The sequence below is a fragment of the Calypte anna genome, chromosome 6, assembly GCF_003957555.1.
Source record: "Calypte anna isolate BGI_N300 chromosome 6, bCalAnn1_v1.p, whole genome shotgun sequence".
NCBI lineage: Eukaryota > Metazoa > Chordata > Aves > Apodiformes > Trochilidae > Calypte > Calypte anna.
Genome location: NC_044252.1, coordinates 8,269,441 through 8,294,889, shown reverse-complemented (window position 1 = coordinate 8,294,889; position 25,449 = coordinate 8,269,441). Strand labels below are relative to the sequence as shown.

At 37.2% G+C, this 25,449-nt stretch overlaps 1 protein-coding gene across 1 annotated transcript in view; it reads right to left on the bottom strand.

Annotated features, from left to right (window-relative positions):
• GRID1 (glutamate ionotropic receptor delta type subunit 1) overlaps positions 1–25,449 on the bottom strand; it is a 500,726-nt gene that overhangs the window by 22,310 nt on the left and 452,967 nt on the right. The window contains exons 12-13 of the mRNA XM_030453329.1: positions 24,857–24,995; positions 6,039–6,234 (exon numbers count right to left, since the gene is read on the bottom strand). Of these exons, the coding sequence (XP_030309189.1) occupies positions 6,039–6,234; positions 24,857–24,995 (335 nt within the window). The remainder of the gene's footprint in view (positions 1–6,038; positions 6,235–24,856; positions 24,996–25,449) is intronic.

The window sequence follows — 25,449 nt, the reverse complement described above, 5'->3', positions numbered from 1 at the left end:
CATCTTTCTCAGGTTTATTTGTATGTTTGTTTATTTGAAATAGGTGCATCTTTCAATTGTTTCATAACTTCTCTGTAAATTATCTTTTCAATTTACAAAAGAAGAACACTGACAACATGTCATACATTCCTCATCCTTTTCTTAGTAATTCTTGAGGAACATAATCTTCCTTAGATACTCAATTTCAATTATACGGTGATGCCCAGAGAAAAATCACATTATTAGTTCTACTTTTCAAGCCTCAGTTTTCTGAATGTTATTTTATATTGAAGAGCTTTGTACACTAATTCTCAATATTAGACAGCAGATCTTTTGGCAAGATTTGCTTCTCTTGCATTTGCAATGCTGCTATTGTTAGTTCTGTAAGTGTAAGTGGTCAATAAACAAAGTCTACCAGGTCTCTTCATATCAATTATATATTTTTTTTTAATGTCATAAATAGTTCTGTCCAGTGCTATTACATCTGCATTATTTCTCTGACAGCCTGCTCATTTTCATGGAACAGGACTTATGCATACTTCTCAACTCTCAGAAATGCTGGATATGTCTGTTCCCCCTCACTGCTTGCCAAAAACAGTATCTCCAAAAATCCCTTTTTCCTAGGGAAGACTTGTCTTGTCCAAAAGTTCTTCTATTTGCATAATTTTCTTCTCTGAAGAGTGAAGATCTCATTCTATTAATGTGTTCATTCCATTAAAATCTTCTTTAAGACCAAATGTTTAATTGCATCTAAAGTCAGTATCCTTTATTTGGCAGTAAGAGCCAAATAAAATCAAATTGACACTTATTTTCAACCAAAAATCAAACCAAAGCTTTTTAAAAGTAGTTTAAACTTTTCATTTCTGTCACTTGAAAGAATGTGTGCATGCACCTGTGCATACCCCTTATCTTCCAGGTCAGGGGGTCCTGGGGGCAGTAAGAATTGCAGGACACACATGGCACTGTCCCATAGGATTGGATGAGCACAAAACATATCAATTACAGCAAAGATCCATATCTTGAGACACTTGCATTCACAGCAAGTGAATTCACACATCTAAAGCCTTTGTTGTTTGTCTTCAGGGCCCCAAATAGGATAAAAGCATTCTAGTCATCAGACACCATTGCAAAGCTAATATATACTGGAGATGATAAAAGGGAAGGTGGCAAATACCAGCTGAGAATAAATTAAATAACTTGAATGAAGAATGATTGAATTGAAACACAGAATAATAAGCTAATTTTTTATATTTCTGACTTTTAATTGGCTTTCATATTATGCTTCTTTGTAAAGTTTGCCTTGCTGCAACTTTCAGCATGCAGGCATTATTGCAGAACAAAATAAAAATAGGTTGGTTTTAAACTTTCAAAACCCTCTTGAACAGAAATTCAGCCAAAGCAGCATTCATTCATTCCACCCAGGTGGAACTACTATAGTTTTTTACACCAAAGACTATCTTTGGCTAAAGAAGTTTAAGAAAACATTTAAGATAAAAGAATGCTTTAGGCAAAATGTATATAAAAATATTTCCTCTTTCCAGTCATAAAAATTTAAAAGGACAAGTAAGATTGCCTCTTATATATGAAAAAGACCATAAAGAGAATAGTAATACTTCAGAAAAGCTGTAAGCAACCTCATAATGAAACCCTTCATCATGGTTGGAGATAGCATAATACAACTACCTGAAAGGAGGTTGTAACCGGGTGGACGTTGGTCTCTTTTGCCAGACGACTTTCAACAAGACAAGAGGGCATGGTCTTAAGTTGTGCCAGGGGAAATTTAGGTTACATATTAGAAAGAATTTCTTTACGGAGAGAGTGATCAGGCATTGGAATGGGCTGCCCAGGGAAGTAGTGGATTCTCCATCCCTGGAGCTATTTAAAAAGAGACTGGATGTGGCACTCAGTGCCATGGTCTAGCAACCGCAATGGTGGTAAAAGGGTTGGACTCGATCTCTGAGGTCCCTTCCAACCCAGCCAATTCTATGATTCTATGATTCTATGATAATATTGTTCAAAGCATGGTGGTTTACTGATGATAAAATGATGGCTTTTCAAAGAAATAATGATAACTTAAAAAAAGAAAAATTGCAGATTAATCACGATATGTCAGTGATTTATCTGAAACTTATGAAGAAACTACCACACTGAAGGTAAAAGTGCAAGAATAATGTAACACTCATCATGAATTTGCTGCCAGAATAGTGTCACTGTAGCTCATCCCATTGTATGGCTTGTACTTCAGAAATATCAGAAAGTGACCTTTACATTGGCATTAATGAAATAGTTCAAAAACATGCTTGTATAACATTTATCATCTATAGGGAAGTGCTTTAAGTGAAGCAACAGTGTTCTAATAAAAAGAAAACATGCCATTTAATCCTGTTCAGATTATTAAAAAATTAATATAATTAAGGAGTCACTAAAGAATGTAATATATTCAGGCTTTAAGAAATCATTTGCTTTCTCTCCAAAGGCTAATGGGTCAATAAATTATTTTCCTCTCAAAATAAAAATCAACATTGGTGACGGTTCAACAAGAAATGCTCAAAATTAATTTTTATTGGCCATTAGAGAAAAGAAACTTTCTGAAGTCAGAAAAAAATAGGAGGAATAAACATACTGTGCCATCACCTAAATCAGTGACATATTCACATTTTGTAGTGTGCTTGGTTTTGGTCACTGCATCAAAGCAAATATAGAGAAAGAAATGAAAGGGTTCAGAACAAATTTTGCCTCCAAGTTGATTTCACAGACAAAATTCAATCTCCACCAAAGCAAGACTTTTAGAAAGTACAGTGATGTTTAAGTCTCCTATATATACATATCTATATAAAATATAAAAATAAGGGAATACATAAGGTTCACCTAACTTCTTTCATTTAAATTAAAATGGCAGCCTGCATTGAAAAAAGACAAAGGTTATTACATATGTTGTGGTAATTAATAATTATCCTGAAGAAATTATCACACTGGGTATTTTGCAGACAGTTTGCTAAAATTTCCAAACAGCATAGAAATGTGTGTGATTCCAATGCCAGTGCCACCTGGGATAAAATCACTGCATGCTTCTTGGGGATTCTAGCTGTAGCTTGACCCAGAAACTTGCCATACCACAGTGTTAGTTGATCTCCATCTGTTATAGCACCAGAAAACTCAAGTGGCAAAATAGTATTTTGTATGGACTGGACATTTGTCTGCTCACCTGTTCATACACCATTTAGACACATTTGTGAATAGGAGAACATCTTCCATCTGCAGTGACCACTCTCAATTGTCTTAGGAGAACATAAAAAGAAACTTGCCCCTCCAGCTTGGAAACTCCTTCTGTTGTGTTCATGCCAGTGCATTAATACCCTTTTCTTGGCATTATTGGTGTTGCAAAAGCTGTGCCTTGCCAGTGGGAGATGGTCACTGTGGCTACAGGGACTATGCTCTGTCTGATGAGACATATCTGCCATGGCAACCAAACACCACAAAAGCTTTCAGGACCTTCCTCTACTATTATCCTTTTGGTTTGGGGCAGTCAAAGGGAGTAGGAAAGTCTCCAGGAAATGGAGAGAGATAAGTGAAATAGAGACAAACATCTGAAAGACCTGCCTGTACCATAAATAAGCATCACTCTTCTGTGTTGCAGCAGCACTGCTGTTCACAGCTGCATCTGAACTGAGATGTCTGAAGAAAATGGAAAAGCTAAGGAGGGGAGAAAGGGTAGTAGTGATTCTTTTTGGCTCATGGTGGGCAAGTCTTCATTCAGAATGATGTTTTAGGGATCTTTTTATGCTAGAGAGATTTAGATTTCCCATTTCTATAAAATACAAGTAATGTATAATAAAAATGTACAATGTACATTAAAAGTACATTTACATCTCTTTCATGCAGCAGTGTGTGTTTATGGATGGAAAGTCCCATTTCTTTTGCTGATGTTAATACTCCTTTGGAAAAAAGAGAATTTGTAGCCATAACACCTGACATGGAAAACTGGTCTGTTTGTTCAAAAAGAGCTCAGTGAGCAAGAGCAACATTTAAACTATAAACACAGACGTTTAGTTGACACTGTTATTAAATATTAAGCCAAATTTATGTGAGTGTCTAATCAAATAGCAGCCTTGGTCAGCTTTGGGAACTGAAGTAAAATTGGTTATTGTTGACATTAACTGAATGATCTGATCAAATTATATAAAAATAATCCTACAGTATTGAAATCAAACTTAATATGAAAAGTTATTATCATAGGATGGAGCCATCAGCTCCACACAGACAATATAACTGGTATTTTAAGCAGCCTGCCAATCTACAGTTACAGTTGTGGCTTAGGGAAGCCTGACTATCATAAATGGCAGCAGCATGCAGTAGGCTTACAGTAAGAGTATTTACATTCTCACGGCTCACTGTCCTAATAATTGTAAAAAATAAATAAATAAAAAAATTAAAAAGGATAAAAGACTTCATTTTTCTAAAGTAAACTGTTATGCTATTGGTTTTAATGCTAGGGTACATAGAAAAGTATTTAATGCCTTTATTTCTACCTGCTTTACATGCTAACAAAGTCTCTCAAACTAGAGGCCTCATTTTTATCAAGTGATGAAAAAAAAAACCCATTAATGCACTGCAGAGTTTGATTTTGCCAGAACTCTACTTCCTACCAAGGAAGACAGACTGAGCTGAGGGCAGAGGGCTTTAGGAAATCTCAGCTGGGAGATGGGAGAAAAGGCAGGGTGCACTAAAGCTACTGACTAAATAGTCCTGTTCTGAGAAGACACACAAGTTTTTGTATAAGGATTTTGTCCAAAAGTCACAAACAGCTGAGAACCTTAGGTTAAAGGACTTTGATTTGGGAATGGGCTACCCTATGTTGTTGTACTCACCTCTTGGCACTGTAAAAGCCAATAAACTTTGGGTCCTTTACATCAGACTGTTCAGAAAAGGTTTCAGAGATTCAAGGAAAGAAAAAAAAACCCTAACAATTTTATTATTTCCCACTTAGAAAAGCTTAAAGGACTAGTAATGTATTTCTTCAGAATCAATGTTCCACTGACAACAGAGCAACTGTGATCAATGACTGTTTTAATAACAGATGTTGTGTGGAAAAAAAAATCAGAGAAACATAGATTGGTTTGGGACCTTAAAGATGAGCTAGTTCCAGTTCCTCTGCATGTAGAAAGACACCTCCCACTAGACAAGGATGCTCAAAGCCCCATCAATTGCCAAATGAGGGGGACACTTTTCACTAAGGGAGTAGCACGTTAAACTACTTCTGCATCCCTTCTGCCATAACATACTCCCAGACATATGTGGCTTGGTGTTATTTACTACGTGTATTTGCTGAGGTACAAAATGGGAAACAGACAAGAGAGGAAGGCTAAGAGTGACAAAGTGTGGACATTTGTATTTACATGATCTGAGCCAGAGCTGTTTATCAGAGGATGTAGCATCCCAAGCTGTTACATATCCATCTTTGAATCCTACACCAATGCTCAGTCTCACATTAAAAATGTGCATGTAGTCATCTCCAGGAGAAATAAAAGTGAGGTGAAAGCATGGTGAAATGTGAAAGAGCACATGCATTTTTTTAAAGTTAGGAATAAACACAGAAAATCTTGAATTAAATTGCTGTTATAGGAGAAACAAATATACATACAGTGAATCCCTTGATTCTTACTCATGTTTCCAAAAAGTTAAATCCATCAACTTGGGAAAAAAAAAATAAAACAAAAACCAAAACCAACCAAACAAACAAAACACACTCAAATGAGTGGAAGAGTCAATACCTGGATAATGTAAAGAACAAAACTGCGAATGGTATTATTTGAGCTCCCAAAAAACCTAGAAATATTATGGTCAGATTCAAAGAAGGACTTACATTCTGAAGACTTAGACAGTGCTAAGTTATTTAAATTCAAAACCATGACTCCAAAATATCATTCTTATCTGTCATTGAGTTACTAAAAGGAACTTTTTATATAACTATGTAATTGCTTTCCTGCATTATTAACTCCATGCAAACAACATTGATACCACATAAAAATTAAAGGAAAACCCCAGTGATCCAATCTTACCTTTCTGATGCCTTCAGAAGGATTCGATACACAATTATCTGCCCCATTATTCTTACTGATAGTCCTCCACAGTTCAGCAAACGTGTTATCCTGCTCCAACGGGTTTGTCCCTTTTGCTTTAAAGTATTCATACACTGCTGAATCCCTGACTGTACCATAAGAAATATCCATTTGTTTGGATAGATCCTGAAATGTTCTGAAATTCAAGTTATATTTAGATATTAGTATTACGTAGTACATTACCAGGATTCGATTCATTAAATGCTTTCTGTGTCTGTCATTACTCAGAGATCAATTACTCTCACAGATTAACATTTGTGTATCTCTTTCCTGATCATAAAACTATGGAGTAATTTAATTGTATTGAGATCATATGAATTTGACTATACTAAGGTCTTTTTCACACCAGTAAAGATTTCTTTTTTGACAGATAATATTGAATTGAAATATTACAATTCCAAGTTTGCACAATACAGTGCAATAAAGACTTACTTGACCACAGAAAAAAGTCAGATTACAAATATAAACTTCCAGCCCCATCAGCATCATTCAGAAGAACTTGCACAGAATTCAGTGGCATTAGTTTGCAATTACACCAATATCCCATCTGTCTCCAAACAAACAAAAATCTTGCTTCCAAATTCCACCAAGTCTCTCTCTCTTTTCACAGTTTCTGGTAAAACAGGCGTTTTTCATTCACACGCAGGCCTAACACTCATTTACTCACTATACCACTCTGGAAGTGCAAATGTGACCTCAAATGTGAGTGCCTGGGAGTGCACAATTTATTCTCAAGTTGTACAGAATGAAATTCGCTCCTGTTTTACAGCATTTTCTGCACTGGAAGTTGTAAATCACTACCTGCATCAATAAAAACCAGCCCAAGTTTCAAAACATTTAAGGTAGCCTCCCTGCCATCAGAAGAAGCATCCTAGCTGTTTTTCACCTTGAGACTTTCATTCCCACTCCTGTTATCTTCCTTTTCCCTTAAGCACCTATGCAGAGCCACTGTTTTTTTCATCTAAGCAGATACACACACAAACATACACTCAACCATGGCCCACCACATGCAGCAAAGGAACCAAAGTAGATTTCATAAATAATGGCTTATTTTATGTTTTAGAAATGTATAACTTCCCATAATAACAACACGCTTCTGATATGACCAGCTGACTAAAGCTGCTCAAGTTCGAACTAAAACAGCACTCCCTATCTTCCTCTTCTCTCCACAGTTTCTTTGCCCCAGAAACAATCTTCCAAAAAAAAAAAAAAAAAAATCATCCTCACATCAGAAAGGCTGACTCATACCACCTCCCACCTGCCTCTAGCTCCTGGAGCCACAAAAGCAAAATATTTTGCTTTGCAGCTCTTTCAGAATATTTTTTTCATACTGCTCCTAAGAAGGCTTCCTTTGGCCCATGAACTGAATCTGTTTTCCACAGCTGTAGACTTCTGACAGACAATATTTTTCTGCCATCATCTTTTCTGTTTCACTGGAGAGATGCCACTGCTTACACCTCACAGCTCTGAGGGATTCCCTGCAACACTATTTAAAGCAAAGCAATCCAGCCATATACACAATACCACATACAAATCTGCAGAGACTTCTTCCATCTTCTCCATAATGTCACCTCCAGGCCTCCTAAGTTTGTCTTCAAAAAGACACATGGAGCAGAACCAGCTGGCTCTGGCCCTGGAGCTGTAGCTCAGCAGGGCTGCCGCTCTTAGCTCCATCAAAACTCTCCAAACTCAGAAACTGCTTTGGATAGTTTAAGTGGTTTAAGTTCTTAAATTGTGTTAAGGAATTTTATCATTTTAAGCTGTTAAGCAGCTTTAAGTAAGACTGTGAACAGTTTTTCTCTCTATACACTGTACTTTTGAGGGTTTGGGCTGAGTCTGGGAGTTCCATCACACCCTAAATCTCCTGCTATTTCTCAGGCTCCGTGTGTGGGACTTAGGTGAAGTACAAAATGAATGCACTGGAGGCTACTGGAAATTCAAAGTTCTAATGAAAAATGAGATAATTTTTGTTGATTTTATTTCTCTCTTTGTTTAGCAGTCACACAAGTTATATTCTGGTCTCCTAAGTGTTTTCTTTGCATTTCATTGAACCAGACCATTTTTCCTTCAGTCTTGATCTAATTGATTACGTGCTACATTTCATAGAATCATAGAATCATTTAGTTCCTTTTTTCTTTTTAAAATAACTTGTCATATTCCATGGAACTGCTTATGTCCTGAGGATGGGTTATTTGGCTGTTAGGAGATACATTTCAGTTCATTCTATGTACAAATAATGAAGAAAAGTATTCAATACACAGAGGAAGGTTTCTCTGGCAACCTTTGTTTCACACTACTTTTGGTGTGTGGATATCACCATATGTAGGAGTGCACTTTTGGTAGAACACAGTAGCAGAAGCATGTTTAGCTGATGGTCTTTAACACTGCTCTTAGCTGATACCAACTTTAAAGATGCCTACAGCTCATGCAGCCACTATGTTTGAATGTTTGAACATGAGAATTTAGATATTAAAAACCATTTAAAACCTGCAGTTTTACTAATGTCGTTATTTTCTGGATCACTTTTACTGCCTCTACCATTGTGGAAGCTTTTTATCAGAAATACACAATTATTTTAGCTAAATTGTACTTTATTGACAATCAGTACTTTTTTTTTCTACATTTTGTTGATAATCAGAACTATCCACAAGCACAGTACATTTTGCTTTCTGAGCAGCATGTTTTTTTCAATTCTCTCAATGTCACAGGACCTGATGAGCAAATTTGGGGTTTAAATCAAGTGCTTTGCTGGCCCAATAAGCAGATAATCAGTGCTGGTGACAGAGAGAGAAGCACAGCCTTTGCCTTGGTGTTGTGAGTGAGACAAGTAATGCCCCTTTAGATGGCAGAATATCCTTAGAATAGATAATATGGAGTATCATGTGCCCTAAGGATTGCACGTTTCTCTCTTGCAGTGCCTCATTTGATGTGTTATACAAACAGCCACTGCCATGGGAAATACTCTCCACTAGAAATATCCTGTGAGAGAGACAGATGATCATCAGAGAACAGAGTGAGGGTCACAGCAGGTAATCAAACCTATGACTGGTTCCTGTAGCATCAATTCAGAGGGCTGGCAACTGAGTGAGGAAATAACCTTACGCCTTTTCCAAATGGACCATTTAACCAAATCTCAAAAGTTATCCCAATAGGGAATGGTTTGGACCATGGTTCTTACACAGTATGAAAATGCCTCTGTGCTGTATAGCTGAACCGAAAGTGAAGGCAACGCTTAGCATTTCCATCACCAGGGAAGTGATCAAAAGATCTGGGCATGTCAGGTACAGTCACATGTATTAAAGACACTGAATGGTGATTAGTATCTCCTGCCTTTTACAGGATGGATTAAGATCATCACACATGCAGGTATTAACTGTTGTTGTTTTATCCCCCTCAGATCTGCCATTGCTAGACAAAACCACTCACTGCAACATTTCAGATACTGGTTGTATTTTACAATTGTGTCATTCTCTAAATATTTAGACCTCATTTTTTCAACCAATCATTAACTGGGCTCACTCATACTCTCGGCACACTTTCCTATGGCAAAGATTTCATGCATTTAATATAGAAAATTATTTGAAACAAAAATGCATAGCATAACAAGATGCCCCATTAACCTTACCACCTCAGTTATTGGATCTCACAACCCATTAAGGACTCTGTAAATGTGATTAAAGATAAAACTGGTAAAGCAGAAAAAGCCAATGTTCCTCACTTACAGCTACGGGAGCTAAACTTGAACTTGTAGATAAATACATCCACTGTGTGATTACTGTAATAGGCAAGTACACGTAAAGCAATTGATTTAAGTAAATTTTTCTGTGGTCAGTCTAAACAAAATTGGTGTCTTTTAAAACTGTATTACCCAAAAAAATACTTAACGTGTGTAGCTATGCCTGCTAAGTAAATGCTACGATTGATACGCAATTTCCCGTGAAGTTGTAATTATTCGTGTACAGTCAGCTGAAAACTGGAATCTCTGCCTGTTTTATTTTTCAGAAACACATTTACAGAAGCCATATACTGCAGAATAAACACTCAGGCAATTGCTGTACTAGCATTTATAATTAAACTTCTAGAAATAATTGCCAGAAAACCAATACTGGTTAAGTTACACTTTTTGGAGATGTTTCCTTACTAGTAAAAGATGCCTGTAGCTGTAGATAGTTAGACTGGGAATGTGCTGCCAATATAGGTTTTTTTTACTCTGGAAATGCTATAAATCTGAGTATCTTGATGAATAATATGATGAATCTTGACTTGTCACTTGTGACAGTGACAGATCAAAACTTCAGTTAACTCAACTGGACTCATCAGGATCATCAGATATGACCACAGTATTCAAAAAACAAAACAAAATAGAAAACGAGCTCCTGTCATTTCTAAGGTAAGAAAATGGAATATTCTTCCTTTTTATATCTACTAATTGTTGTTTGGGTTTTTTTGTTTTGTTTTGTTTTTTAAACTTAAGGAAGATCTTTAAACAAAAGAATAATTAAAAAAGCCAAAAATACTCCCTTAGGTATTTTTTTCTCATCCTTATCACCCTTTTTTTTTTTTAAGTTTGTAGCAAGCTGTACATCTGGATTCCATGGTGTAAAGTTTATGACTGTAAGCAAAGCAATCAGCTGACACTGCCATGTCATGCAGTCCTCGTCTTTTACATCACAGTGATTTATCTTCAGCCTTAGAGAAGTCATAATGGGAAAATCCTGACAGCTCCTTGATTTAGAGAAAGTGTCTTGTTAGCATTCACAACTGCTCATGCTCTGACACTGTAAAACTGAGGATTTTGCCAGTTTGCTATTACTTTTGGGAACACAGTATTTCAGCAGTTTCTGAACCCACAGTAGTATTTTTAAAGGATGTAAGAACTTTCATGCTTAGTTTCTATTACCTTTAGGAATAATAAAGCTTAAGGTTAGACACAGAAGTAATGATCAGCTTTCTGCCCTCCTTCTTTCATGGTGTGAGTACGCTTCAGTGTAACCTCTCCCCAGCACCACAGGCGTTTTGTCAAACAATACAATATAAATAATTCCTCTCAAGTAAAATTAATTCATTGTCTTAATTAGTATTAATCCCTAAGTAATATACAGATGATTAAATAAATGTACTGCTTATTCCACATTTTACAGAGAAAACTGTTATTTATTTATTTAAGGAAGCCAGTAACCTGAGAATTTTGCTCAGTGCAGCATAATGTCTTATTTGATGGCTGATGAAAATATGGCATCCCAGAGACGATGAGGCTTTTAAAGCTGCTCTACCTAGATGAAGCCTTAAAAATGTATACATAAAACACAAGTCATAAATTTCTAGTTTTTAAATACCTTGAAGCTACTTTATTTTCTTTTTTTTTCTTTTCAAAGCTATGAATTCCTGACATGGACAGAATTCAGTGTAAATGAAGTTCCCGACTATAACTATTTTCTCAACAGGATATATGGGAAGGAAATATGTGCTTCATGCACTGGGAAAAAAGTAATCCCACTAAACATCTAAGTAAAAATAAAAGTAGCAGAATTGATATGATAACCTTACACCACCAGTATAAGTCCAAGAAATACATATGAGCTGAAACCTAGAACATAAAATCCTATTGGAAAAGAGATATACTTGATGAAGTTATCACCAGTGGAAAGCAATGAGTTCTGATTCTGCCTACTATGAACTGCAAAAAGGCATTTTGCTCATAACTACATTCTCCTTGGATGTACTTGCCAAGACAATGAGAACGAATGACAAAGCAAGAGTTTATTGGTGGTGACCATACATTAGTCCACCCACTGAGAGACAGGCTTAGGAGCCAAGCAAGCTTTGCAGGATGAGCTTCTCGTTTGTAGGTCTCTCCATTGAGAAAGGTCTGCAAAACTGAGTCAGAGAGTGGTATTGTGGTGGTACTGATAATTTCTACATGAGCAGAAGATCCTCGACTTATACAGAAGTATAAGTCTTGACTTATACAGAAAAGAGTGATATATTAGCTGAATAATGAGATAACATTAGATCTAACCTATCTTTAGCACCAGTGAGCCTAAAATGTAAATATCCATTAAAAAAAAAAAAAAAAAAAAGTATTAATAATCCTTTTCTATAGATTACCAAGATTTGTTTCAGGTTCATATAGGAATGTTACAGTTCAAAGTATTGTTAAAATTTCTTCCAGTGGCTTATTTAGGAAACAGGCCCAAAAAAACCCCCAAAAAACCCAAACCAAAACCACCAAAAAAACCCCACAAAAAACCCACACAAAAAAACAACAAAAAACCACCAAATAACCAAAAAACCCCCCCAACAAACTATGAGAGTCAAATTTGAATCCAAAAAACAAACTGGTTTCTCATTATTAAAACAGATTCTTCTGTTAACAAACTCAGCCCCCTGGTTATCCATTGCTACTTCTAAACAGTGCCCTCAGGACCACCTTGGCAACTCCAATCATCTGCAGTGATCCACTTGAGTGTGACTTCTCTTGTCACTGGACTGTAGAAGGTCATTCTGCCTAGAGCTAATGCTGGCTCTGCTCCAGCACCACTCAGAAAGAAATCTGTTAAACAACTAGAAATAGGCTAAACATCTCCTGATTGCCAGTCTTAATATTTCTAGCTATACTTCCAACCCTTCTCTTCTCCAAACATCTTTCAGGTAATAAGAAATTCCATTCCTGATTGTTGTATGAACTAGTTGTGGGTTTTTTTGTTGGTGATGGTTATTTGTACTGACTCTTTTCTTTCTGTATGTTCTATGTTTTCTGCGTTGCAATCACATGGTGAAGACCATCATGATGGTCCCTATAGTAGAAGTTTTGATTGCTTTGCTTGAAAGTGCTTTTAAAAATAACAATAGCATGATAAATAACTCCATTAATAATTGTAGTGATGGAAGGTAGTTTCCAAGTATTTGCACTGGCACCCTTCTGCAATGTCTGTGTAAGTTTCATAGCCAGGCATTTATGATTGCATATGAGTTTATCTAACGTCTGCTTGAAGGAGTGAAGTCAGAAGGCAGTCTTCCCTTTATATTTTTAAGGGTAATTGAATGGACCCCTCTTCACCACTACATCTTTCTATATTTCCAACAAATTAATATACTTGAGATATTACCCACTTTGGCCATCATGTTTGCAATTTAACAACAGAAAGTAACAGATTGACAGACATTCTGAGTAATCCTATTAGAGGCTTTTTTAAGATGCAGGCCCAGGTTTTCAAAACCTGGAGCTTTAATTTCTGTGCTGAAATCTGTGTTTTAACTACTACATGACTAGGCAGATTTTCAGAATGGATCAAGGAAGGTTTTGGCAAAACAGCACATCTGTAAGATGTTCATAGATTCTGTTAAAAACCTGGAAAGGGATTCAGAGCAGTCATGAGTAGTTTCTGCTAATTCTGCAAATTCAGGATAGTTAGTCCTGCAAAGAATCTGGGTTAGCCTGGGTCTTTCACTCACACTTCATATTCCATTCAACACTGAGAAGGAAATGAAAATGCAAAGGCGAAAAGGTGAAAACATCTCAAGAGATTGTAGCATGTTTGGGGAAGAGAAATACATCACTTGGAATACCTTTGAAAATTTTCTTGCTTTACTTTTAAACCACTTTGCCATTGTGACCTTTTTCTGAGTAGCTTGGAGGGTTAAGATGTTAATTAAAGCAAAGTATTCTACTCCCTAAATTATTAATTAAAATAAAAACTGCAGCTGTTGTTTAACAGCAGCTCAGTCCCAACAGCAGGTTTTAGTCACTTCACCTAAATCAAACATATCATAAAGCTGGCATGAAAATCGTATTGTCTGAATCAGCCACATCTGGTGACTAACACAGGATTTTACGTATAATGAAAATTACAAACTACCTCTATTTTTTATGCAAATGCAGTTTAAATTGTTTGCTATGCTGATATCTTCTAGCACTCACATTCAGAAGCTAAAAATTCTAATGAAGATTAATGATTAAGATTGACAAGGAAGAAATTGCTTTCTTCCTTCTCAAATGGTGTTATAAGTACTGCTACCATTGCTGTTGAGTTATGCGCTTGGATGACAAAGAGAGGATTTTTAATTAAATAGAGTGGGGAACAGATAAGCTTGGCATCCTGGTGCTGGCTTAGAAAGTCCTTACTCAGGGTGAATGGTACTTTGTACTGGGACTATTAGGATATCATTATGCTGTGAGTAGTTCCATTAAAGTCCATGAAATCCCAGTGTGGGATAAGGTTCTACGCAACTCTTTATTAATTTTTGATTTATCTGGAGCTGTCAAACACTGCGAAAACAAGGATCTCTTTGTGGAAAGCTCTGGGCTATTGCCTGCACCACCGTCAGCAGTCTTATAGCCAGGTTGAAGTGGCTGGATAAATTCACATGACTCAGATCTGTCAGAGGTACAAAGTGATACTGAAAAACAACTTCACACTCTTCCCTTACCATAGGGAGCAAAGCAGAAGCTATCGATGTTGACAGATAAGAGAGAAGAAAACAGGAGGGCTCTGAAGAGGCATCTTGATTGCAACAACATGTGCTGCATACTCCTGGGAAATCAAAACATAGGGCTCTTCATTAATACTGAAAGCACATAGACTATTCATCAGTTATTATTGATGTCTAAAGTGCATGCGTTACATATGCATATTTTAAAGTCTGGAGGCCCTCTTGGATGTTTCTCAGTGGAGCCAGGCTGCAAGCCCTGGCTGTGTGATGTACTTCCCACCCTGACCTACACTCAGGTAAACACAGAAACAGATCTTACCCTTTTGCCCCTGTATTCTCACCCCCCAAATACAAGTCTCACCTGAATACTAAACCTCGCACAGGACACACTGAGAGCACAGCATCTATCTGTTCCTTAGACAAAAATAAATTAGTTGATCGGGTGGTCTAATTGCATGCCTTGAAATATGAGCTTGGAAACTGCATTACTGACATATGAAAGAAACATAGTAGTTACCATCCATTCCATTCTGACTGATGGTTTTCTATTATTTTTTGACAGATATGACTATTCATAAATCAATCAGATAAAATCAATGACTAGTTCTCCTAGGCTAGTGTTAGTAGTTTAGAAGGCAAACAACTTCAGTGCATGTGACTACATTTCTTTTAATGGAACTTTGACAGCTGCATCAAAATAGCTTTTTAAAGTCACGCCATTCTCTCTCTCATCTCCAGATGAGTCTGGAAATGTGATGTGTACTATATTATATTACATTATATCAGGGCACACGTGCAGAAGAGAAGATTGCTCAGTAAGGCAGATGAGCCCAGGAAGTGGAAACAGCACATGCAATCCTCCCCTTAGTTATACAGTACAATTTCAAGAAAAGTTTTCATTCTCTCTAGAAAATCTTTTGCAACGCAGAAACCAAGAACTAATAGGAAAGCGCTCTTGGCAATAAACAGGAGCATCTTAATTTCCAAGGAAACTAAGAAACTCCAGCTCGTTTCCTCCTAAGCACCTATAACCTTCAACTATTGAAAGTGTGCTAAGCTGAGGGTTTTTTTCTCTTTTCTTGTCTTTACATTATCAGAAATAGTTTCTAAGACTCCTTATTGCAAATAAGCCATTTTAAAGCATTTTCTTTAAATGGCAAGCTTACATTTTTCCATCTCATGGCCAGAGAGTCTATACACATTTCAGAATTCATTGGAACAACTTTTATTTCAGAAGATGACATACCATCCTATGTATCATTTAATGTGTTAAGAGTTTAAGGTGTGCAAAAGAATGATCTGTCATAGAAGAATTTTATAAGGAGAATCACTTTTTGATTTGAATGAAAACATCAAAGAGAAAAGTAATCAGATGAAAAGTTCTTGCAAGAGGATGGAGCTCTGAGGGGTTGGGGAGGAAGCAAGAGTAACAGCATACAAATAATGGTTTTCCAAAGAGCAGGTGGCAACAGACTTGATGAACTGGAGAAGAAAGTTTCTTACAAAGTTTATTTGAAGGATAAAGTAATACAGAAGGGCTGGCAATTCTTATGTTAGAGACCCTAACAAAAACATAGATGCAAACTATTTTCCTTAATGTGAGGAATTATCAGAAGAAATTATAAGAATTATAATTACATTATTATAATGTCAGCAAGAGCTCGTTCCTAGAAAACCAAAACCATTTCTTTTTTCTGAGTGATTATAAGAGTAGTGCAACGATTTGCCTAAATGTGAATACACAGTACAAATGCCTTGGAAACATACAAATGTATGGGAGGAAAAAGAAATCAGTGAAAGAAAAATAATTCTACTTCACAACAGCAAAGAATATGGCTTATATTTAAGATGTTACTGCACAAAGCTCCTTGTGTAGTCCCTCAGCTGAAGTTCCTGCACCCACAGCAGAGCTGGCAAAAAGACACATGGCTGTACCTTAGCTGTACCATACAAAGTTTGATTTCTTAATATTATGGCTGATTTCATCAGCACAAGATGCACTGAACTTATCAAAACTGAAAATCCTCACCTCACAACCTGAGCACAGGTATGCTCAATTTTTAGACTCTGAAAGAGGGCCTGATGAAGTTTGCTCCAAGAAAGTAGCTTTTGAATTGCTTGTTTGAGGAGAACTTTTAAGCTATAGGAATTACTTAATTTTATTGCAGGCTATTAATTCAAACCTTACAATGTGAAAGAAAGACCACCTAAGTGGAGTACAGAACTGGCCAGAGCATGATGACACTGGTCAGGGTTAACCAGCCAACCTTTGCTGTGGAGGATAGCTGGGGAAGTGTTCGTCCTCTGCCCCTTCTGGAAACTTCACTTCTAGCCCCTCTTCTCCCTCCATCCAAAAAAATCTAAAGAAATAAACAATTCACTGGATGTTCCTTACAGTCAGCATTCTGACATTGAATATATGGCAATAAACAGAAGGTGGGAAAATTACTTTTGCTGCAAGGTAGGTGAGAAATTCTGCTGCTGAACCACCACGGTACAAGAATGTCAGAACCACTGCTCAGTTGGAGATGTGGATGAGGAGGTGAGATAACTCTTCTTATTTTTTTTAATTCACATGAACAAATAAAGCATTTCTCAAAATACCCAACAGACTAGGAGACTGGAAAGCTTATGTATGTCCTGCCTGCACTGGCAGCAAGTAAGAAAATGAGTATAACCTTCGCTTGCAAGTAGGTAACACCTACTTCATCTCATTATTTTACAGAAATTAAATTACTGTGACAAAGTGCTTACTAATTATTGGTAGTTTATGAATGCAATTTACTTGCTTGTTCTGTATTTGGGGATGTTGTCAGAGATACTTTCCAACTCCAGATAATATGGATTATTTTAGCCCATTGTAGAGCCACCTCCATGACCTTTACAGTAAGGCTCAGTTACACTAATGACTGTGACCAGCACAGATAAATGGTATAAAATACAAGCAAGTTTACAGGTGGTTTTGCTTTTTCCAGGCAGCTGCTTCACCATCAAGTGTCATGAAAGTATTTATATGTTTTCAGCATCTATCTGGGTTCTCATTTTGAGTGTCTTAGTTTAATGCTTTCCTGGCAAAGAGATATATCATGGGTATGTAACAATATCTGGCTGTCCAAAAGAACAGCAAACAAAACCAGCAGGGAAATACATGGAATATTGTAGCAGCATGCAATAAGATGTTAGGAAATTTTGTACTCTAGTTCAAATAGCTAGGAAAAACATATTAGTGCTTTTGCAGGAGTGAAACTCAAAAAATTGAGCACACTGGTCAACCTGCTTTAATGTCTCTTCCTCACCCAGGATCCATTTCCGAAACAGAATTCACCAAAAAGTTTTTCATCTTACTCCTGTTAAAAAATGAAGGGTTGAGGTAGCCTTTACAGTTAGGAAATGTCTGAAGCTTTAAGGCCATCTTTGAGTTGCTGTAGTAGTTATTATTTTGCCTGTTCCATATCCTGTTGTATTAGATTTTATTATAATTTCATGTAGTACATCAAATCAGCATCTTTAGAGAAAAAAAAATAAAAATATCCTATTGGCCAAAAATCTTCTATTAACACATCTTGCACAGTTTATCCCTTAGGAGTCAAGTTAAAAATAATACCCAATAAAATCAGCCATAGGTGTTATCCTTGTAATAAAAAGAAACCACACACTACAACTAAAAAAGGTCGATTTCTGGGACAGTGAGATCTGAAGTATGCAGAAAGCATTCAGCTACTTCACTGTGGACAGCCAGCAGATAATCTATATTTATATGAGAAAATTTGACTTAAATGGTGACTTAATCTCAGATCTGAAGAGAATGAGTATCAAATCTCAGATCTGAAGCAATCCTAGTACATTTGGATGGGATGTCCTAAGAGTTGCTGCTCTTGGTAAATATTCATCCTTACAAATCAAACGCAAAAAATAATTAAAAATAATTTTTATAATAATCACAGAAGGAAGATTTTGCTGCTGTCATATCCGAATAATTTCCTTCTCTAAACTGTGGGCATCTGAATGTTAATGCCTCAAGGTGATCAGGCATTGGAAGCCTTCTTAGGAGCAGTATGAAAAAAAAATCTTCTGAAAGAGCTGCAAAGAAAAATATTTTGCTTTTGTGGCTCCAGGAGCTAGAGGCTGGTGGGAGGTGGCATGAGTCAGCCTTTCTGATGTGAGGATGACTTTTAAAAAGAGACTGATGTGGTACTCAGTGCCATGATCTAGTAACCACAGTGGTAATGGACTAAGGGTTGGACTTCATCATCTCAGAGGTCCTTTCCAACCCGATTTGGATTTCTGTGATTCTGTGAACCCACCTTAAGCCACAGAACTTCCCAGTAACAAGAACAAATGAAGATATGCTATAATACATGTGTAACAAAAATAGAATTGAAGAGCTTGTGGAATTACAAATCTCTTGGTCTGCCACCGAACTGCAATATATGCCACATTTTCATAGTGGCAATTGGAGAGTTTGAATGCAAGTTATGCATTCTTCTTTTTCCCCAGAAGAAAATCCTTGGGAAATATTTGCACTTACATGCTTGCCTGCTTGCTCAATTACAAGAGCAATTAGGATCCATTTTAAATTGTGGTTGAAAGGCATATGCCAACATTTAGAAACCTTTCTAAAGGCTCCAGACTTTGTAAGGCCCTGGGCTTCCCAGAAGCACCCACGTGGCAACACCATTAATGGAAGTGAAAGGAAAGAACAGGCAATGGGTGTTCAAGCACTGGCAACCCCTCTGTGCCTTGTTCTGGACAATTTCTGAAGGCAAGTGGTGGGCAACCTCTGCTGCCCAGGCTGCAGAGTATTTCCCATAAAATTTCTTTCATGTGATGTGAACAGAGAACGTTCTGGAAAGAAAAAAATTTTGGAGGTTTTGTCCTTGCTCATTCACTTGCATCTTTCCTACACTCTATTTTTATGGATGAATTTAATCTAGTTATTTAATGATTGAAGCTTTTGCTCACAGGCCTTAAATAATAATCTTGATAATTATTTTTATCATGCTCATTCATACATGCCTCCTACCAATGTGCCTGAGGTGCTGCGCAGACACTGCAAAACATAGTACAAATTAAACATAATGAAAGAAACCCAAATGAAATATTTAGACAGCTATGTATGATATTAACAACAGAAAGGCTGCTTTCAAACACAAGGAAGGCAAAATCACTGCAAATGCAGAGGGATTCCTTTGAGGTCCTTGATACCAACCCTATCAAATCCATTTAACTACAGCAGATGAAACCTTTGTCCATTTCCCTCTAGCTGGCATCTTCAAAATAGTTTCCCCATTTTATTTTAAAAGATTTGTGATTGTTCCTGGTTTGTATGCAACCCAGAAAATCTTTTTTGATACCTGCAGAGCTTTTATAATACAGTCATTTCTGGCCATCATCTTTAAAGCCGCTAAACTGATAACATTGCATATAAATTACAAAAAAATGGTACTCTGCTACAGACAAAGGGAACTGAGACAGAGAGGAGTCAAACTTGCCAAGATCAAACAAAGCTTGTGGTAGAAAAGGAATTTGCACCCAAGTACTCCAAGTGCCAGACTATCATCCCAACTAAGCTGCAGTATATCTTCAGCTGTCACGAAAAGACGTGAAATTTGGGGATTAAAAGAAAATAAGGAAATCATGAAACAACAGCTGTGAACTTAAAAGCACATATTACATCTACTTGTATGAAGTCCATGAATGCATATATACAGATGTCTTCCAAATAATGTGTGCAAATATTAAGGATCAGTTTGACCAAATCTTAAATTTAAACTTCGATTTTGCAAATAGCCTACTTTTTATGTCCTATTTTTCTTACAGGATTCTTAATCTTGTGTTAGACAAGCTCTCCTAAACCTGAGTTTCAGAATATGTGTGCAGCTACTGAAGTGCATGTAGTGTGCTTATTAACAAGAAATGAAGCTGGAAGTTACGTCACTGCTAATTAAACTCATAATTACAAGTGGAAGGTCAGGCAGAAGATCTAAGGATTTGTTTAAAAATCTAGTAAGATGAATGAACAAAGTCACATGTAATTCAACCTTTACTTGGCAGACTGACGCATTAGACAACTTCTCAGCTGCATACCATTCTGAAGGAAAATAGAATAATAAATGCAAATCATATGGGTTCAAACAAGTCTGTCACAGATTAGCACAGGCTCTAAACATGACCTAGATTTCTATTTAAAACTAAAAATTAGGAATTGCTCATTTACAAGTTTAGAAGGTGGGTCACAGCTCTCTAGCCTGAGCTCCAAAGTGGTTGATGGCAACACATTTGAAAATTATGCCTTTTCTTTTGGAACTGGAACACCTCTCACCCTTCTGGTATAGGAAATCTGTCTAATGGTTCACTGTCCTGCCTTTGAATCTCCACAAACACAGAAATCCTGAGGTAACCACTCTGTTGCCTTTGTTCCTTTGCTTTGAGGTTGTAGCAGAAAGATGAGAAGAGCACAAGTGGTAATTTGGACAGAGGGATCCAAGAAGCAATATCAAGAGAGCAAAAGGATGCAGAAGTAGCAGCCTCTAGCAATTGGAAAATGGAGGACAGGTTCACACTATTTTCTGCTGTTCTTAATCTCCTTTGAAAGGCCAGGGGCTTGGATGTGAGTTTCAAACTCCACATTCTGACCGTCCCCCATCTTGTCACAGTGGGACAGGTGATGAGCACACAAGACACACAAGGAGCAAGGCAGCACTTGCAGTTATGCCAGACCAGAAAGCCAGAGCTTCCTCCCATTATCACACTTGTGATAAAGCTAATGTTGGGAAAATCCAAGAAGGTTTTTTGTTTTTTCATAGGATCTGGACACCTCAAAAGCACAGCACTTGTGAACCTGTTTGGGATTTAGGAAGTCTCTGTCAGGAAGCAGGGAAATATAGGCAGTATATCAAAGCTGCTTTCTCCCATGCCTCCTACTCGGCATATTTCACCTTCCTGTGAGGCACGGGTAGTCCCTGAAACTCATGGCAAGGAAAAGCCTTTTGAGATTTGCCAATACCAGATTTAAAAAAAAAAAAATTATTCCCTCATCAGCAGGTTATCATCTGACATGCTAATTCTAAAAATCTGCCTCCCAACAGTTCAGCTTGGCTTTAATGAATGTCTCACCAAGACCCTTCTAATAATGCCATTTATGATTCCTATGAAACACTTGTTTTATGTTGAAATGGTGGAGGTAATGATCACTGCGTTGATTGACACCTAGTTATTCAATCAAACATAGTCCTATTTCACTAGACATAGACCACCAATGCCAAATTTAATGCTGAAACAACTTGTATTAGGCTTTTTGGAGGGGGCCTGGGAAGAAAATCAGTCTTGTAATGAAAATCATAACTATGTTGCAGATACTGCAGCACCATAATACTATTTTCTCCCCTGCTGGCAATTTAGCAGCAGCAGTGCTGAACAACAGAGGACTTTTCTATGGAGGGAGAGATAATAGCACGCATTTACTGAGAGGATGGAGGATTGGTTTCCTAACAATCCAAGCATACACAGATGGATTTGGTAATTCTCAGCTGGTGAGCAGTTTTTCAGCTATAACTCATTGTGCCTCTTTTGGTGGGAAAAAACCTGATTTCACTGAGATGTTTCTTTCTTGGTCCATGAAAGATATAATGCAAGCAAGCTGAGAGGCAGACTTAGGAAGGCCAAAATAGCTCCAGCACATCATACAATGCTGAAGCTATATAGCACTGGGAGCCAAGACACAAGGCTGCTATGCATTCATGTAAGATAGTAATTTACTTTCTCTGGAAAAATACTTGCTCTAAATCTGATTCAACACTTTATAAGTTGTTTCTCCTGAAGAGTGGGGACATGATACTTCTTCATCACAGCTTGGAAATGGATGAAGGCTTAACAGAGTTTCTGGAGAACCCATTTCTATACCCCATCTCTGCTCTCCTAACACACTGACAATTTTCAGTGAGTGGAGTTAGTCCAGATTTCTCTCTCTCAGAGTAGCAGCATCTCAGCAACATTCAGCAAAATTGGTAAAACAGCCACAAGCAAGCCAAGCCAAGCAAGTACCTTAACTGTATCAGTTACACTAACCAGTGATTATGTGAAAGAGCTTTCTGACAGCTACCATTTCAGATTACTCAGAAATTATTCAGGTGCCTATTCCTAAGTATCTGGGACCACACCCCAGGCAATCGGAATAATCCACATTGTGGTTGAAAATCCTTAGTAGAGACCCCTGACTTTATAACCAAGTAGCTGGAGCACAACCTTATGACAATTTAAATGGCTTCACAGACATGTATGTTTCGGCACCCGAATTGCTCTGTTGGTGTTTGCAGATCACAACAGAGTGCTTTCTTCATTTTGTATCCTCACCTTGTACAAGGGGATCTGACATTGGTAACCTGAAAAGAGACAGCTACCATCATAGGCATATAAAGTATAAAAAGGCATGTAATTTTAATTCTTCAGCTGCCATCTCTAACAGTAGAAGGACATCTGGGCTCTAAAGTCCCAAAGCAATGCCAAGCAGCTCCTTTGCCCAGCTAACTTCTCTCCTCCTTAAGATTCTAAATTATGTCCTTTCAGTTTTATAAGAACAGGAATGAAAACCTCTTGTAAATGTTGTAATAACTCACCCTCAAAGGTCTTCTCTAATAAAGCATAGTTCTGCTCTTTAACCTATGTCAGTTTTTACAGATTCCTCACTGCATTTCACCCCAACTTTTGTCCTTCTCTGAATTTTGGTGATTTTGGGGAGATACTCAGTAGACCAAATGGGCTATTTTTTCTGCCATGAAGGAACTAGAATTTGCAGAATTTTTTGAGAAGATCATTATTCAAGCTTTCCAGATAACTATTTCTGCCATGAGTTTCAAGAGCAATTTATTCACTGAGCTTAACCTTATTGCCATTACAGCTAGGCCTCACAAATACTCTGTGGTAGTTTTATTCTATTTAGTTTCTTATCTTATTTCCAGAAATTACTTGTAGTTCTTATTTCTATTACTGTTTAAACCCACCTATTTCAGTCAAATTAACAGAAGATTAATTAAGAACAAAGTTTGCTGTGGTTCTGGGATGATTTCATTATTATTGTAAGATTACATCCATATAAAGCATCGAAAAACACTGTTAAAATCATGTTAACAGATAATGCACTCAGCTTTGTTTTTCTGTGCAGACACCACAGAGAGAACCCAAAAGCAGCTTTCTAAGCACCAGCCTCACCGAAGTGCCAAAGCCTCTGATTTAGGAGCTGAACACAAACATTAGTTCCAGTTTTCCCAGTGCAACCCCAAATGAGACCAGCAGAGGAGCTGTGTCACTCTCTAGCACCTAAAATCCTTGGCTCAGCATTTTCTAGGAGGAGGCCTCGTGTCCTCTGGCCTGCCCATCCTCTGGCCACCTCTTTACTCCATCCCCACCACATCAAACATGAGATATCAGGCTCTAATCCTGTCAGCAATGACTATGGAAGATCAACATCCCTCTCAGTTCTCCATGCTAGTGAGAAGGCAGAAATTTTGTCCTGTGTTTAGAGAGAAAAAAAAGTAAAACATCCTTTAGCCTTTAAAGTTCCTGAAGAAAAACAAATTACACACACAAATAGCCACCAAACAACCAGCAGCTCTTGAAAATATTCTCATTGGGTATGAATTAGTAGGCAAACAGCAGGGGAAAGAAGCCAAAGGTGCAAGATAAATTGAGTTTGCTACAGAATCTGTAATTCATCATTACAATATTGCTAACACAACTGTAGAGAATTATATCTAAATTTAATAAAACAACTGCTATATTACATCTATTATCCCGGAATCAAATTTGCTTATCTTTTCCTCCTTGAGGTGAAGCTTTTTCTGCAAATAATGCCACTGAATCTGGCCATTTCTATTTTAAAAGACCGTCTGTATTACCTTACATGCCAATAACAGCATAAATAACAGTGTATATCAAAATACTGAGACCATAAAATTACACATTGAAGGTAAGAAGTGAAATGTTAAATGGTTTCCAAGAGGTGACAGTTCCCTCTGATGTTCAACAAAGAAACAAAGACAACTGAAGCAGCAAGAGTTCTAGTTAAACAAAATACATATAAACATGAAATACCTCTCACAGAAAAATATACCATTAAAGTGCCATTGTCCTCTCCATGCACCTGTCAAACTGCTTGGGGATTTTGAGAGTAAAGGTGAGGGGCAGAAGGGGGGGCAGAGGAGAAAAGCAGCCAATGCCAAGAAGCAGCATACTTTATTAAAGTTATCTCCTTGCAAGAATGGAAGCTCAAATGGATAATACCTTTCTGTGAAATCCAGGTTTCCAGCTTCATGTTAAGAGGCTCTTACCTTATGGGATTATCCATCCTTGATACTGTGAGAAATGCTGCTAAATTCGCTGTGTAGGAAGAGCAGACAATAAGGGTGAAGAGCCACCAGCTTCCCATCACAATGCGCAGAGCCACAGAATTGATGGTAGATTCTCCTCCTACAAATAAACAGAGAAAGTGAGGGGCTCTCAGCAGTTTCCAGTTATGATCACCCCAGCGTGCCCCCTTATGATGGAGCTACTGAGTTTCTGCTTTCCCTCCAGACTGCTCTTTCACTGTGAGAAAAGCACTGCTTCCAGTAAGACTGATAATTTATGAACATTTTCACCAGTCAACCTCTTGCCCTGGATACTATTATAGAAAATCATCTTTCAAAATATTTTCCTTGGGAATTACTGAAAGTCAAATCTACTGAACATGAAAAATAGTCAAACTATAAAAAGTTTAATAGTCAAGCATGATTAATATGCAGGAATTAAATCATTAGAGTGTTCAAAATATTGTAATATTCTGTTTCCAGTGACTATTTCAGATTTGGATAAAACCACTAAAGTGTCCAATGGTTTGTGTGCTATCTATACTGCATTTAAATCTACAAAGACTGAAGCATGA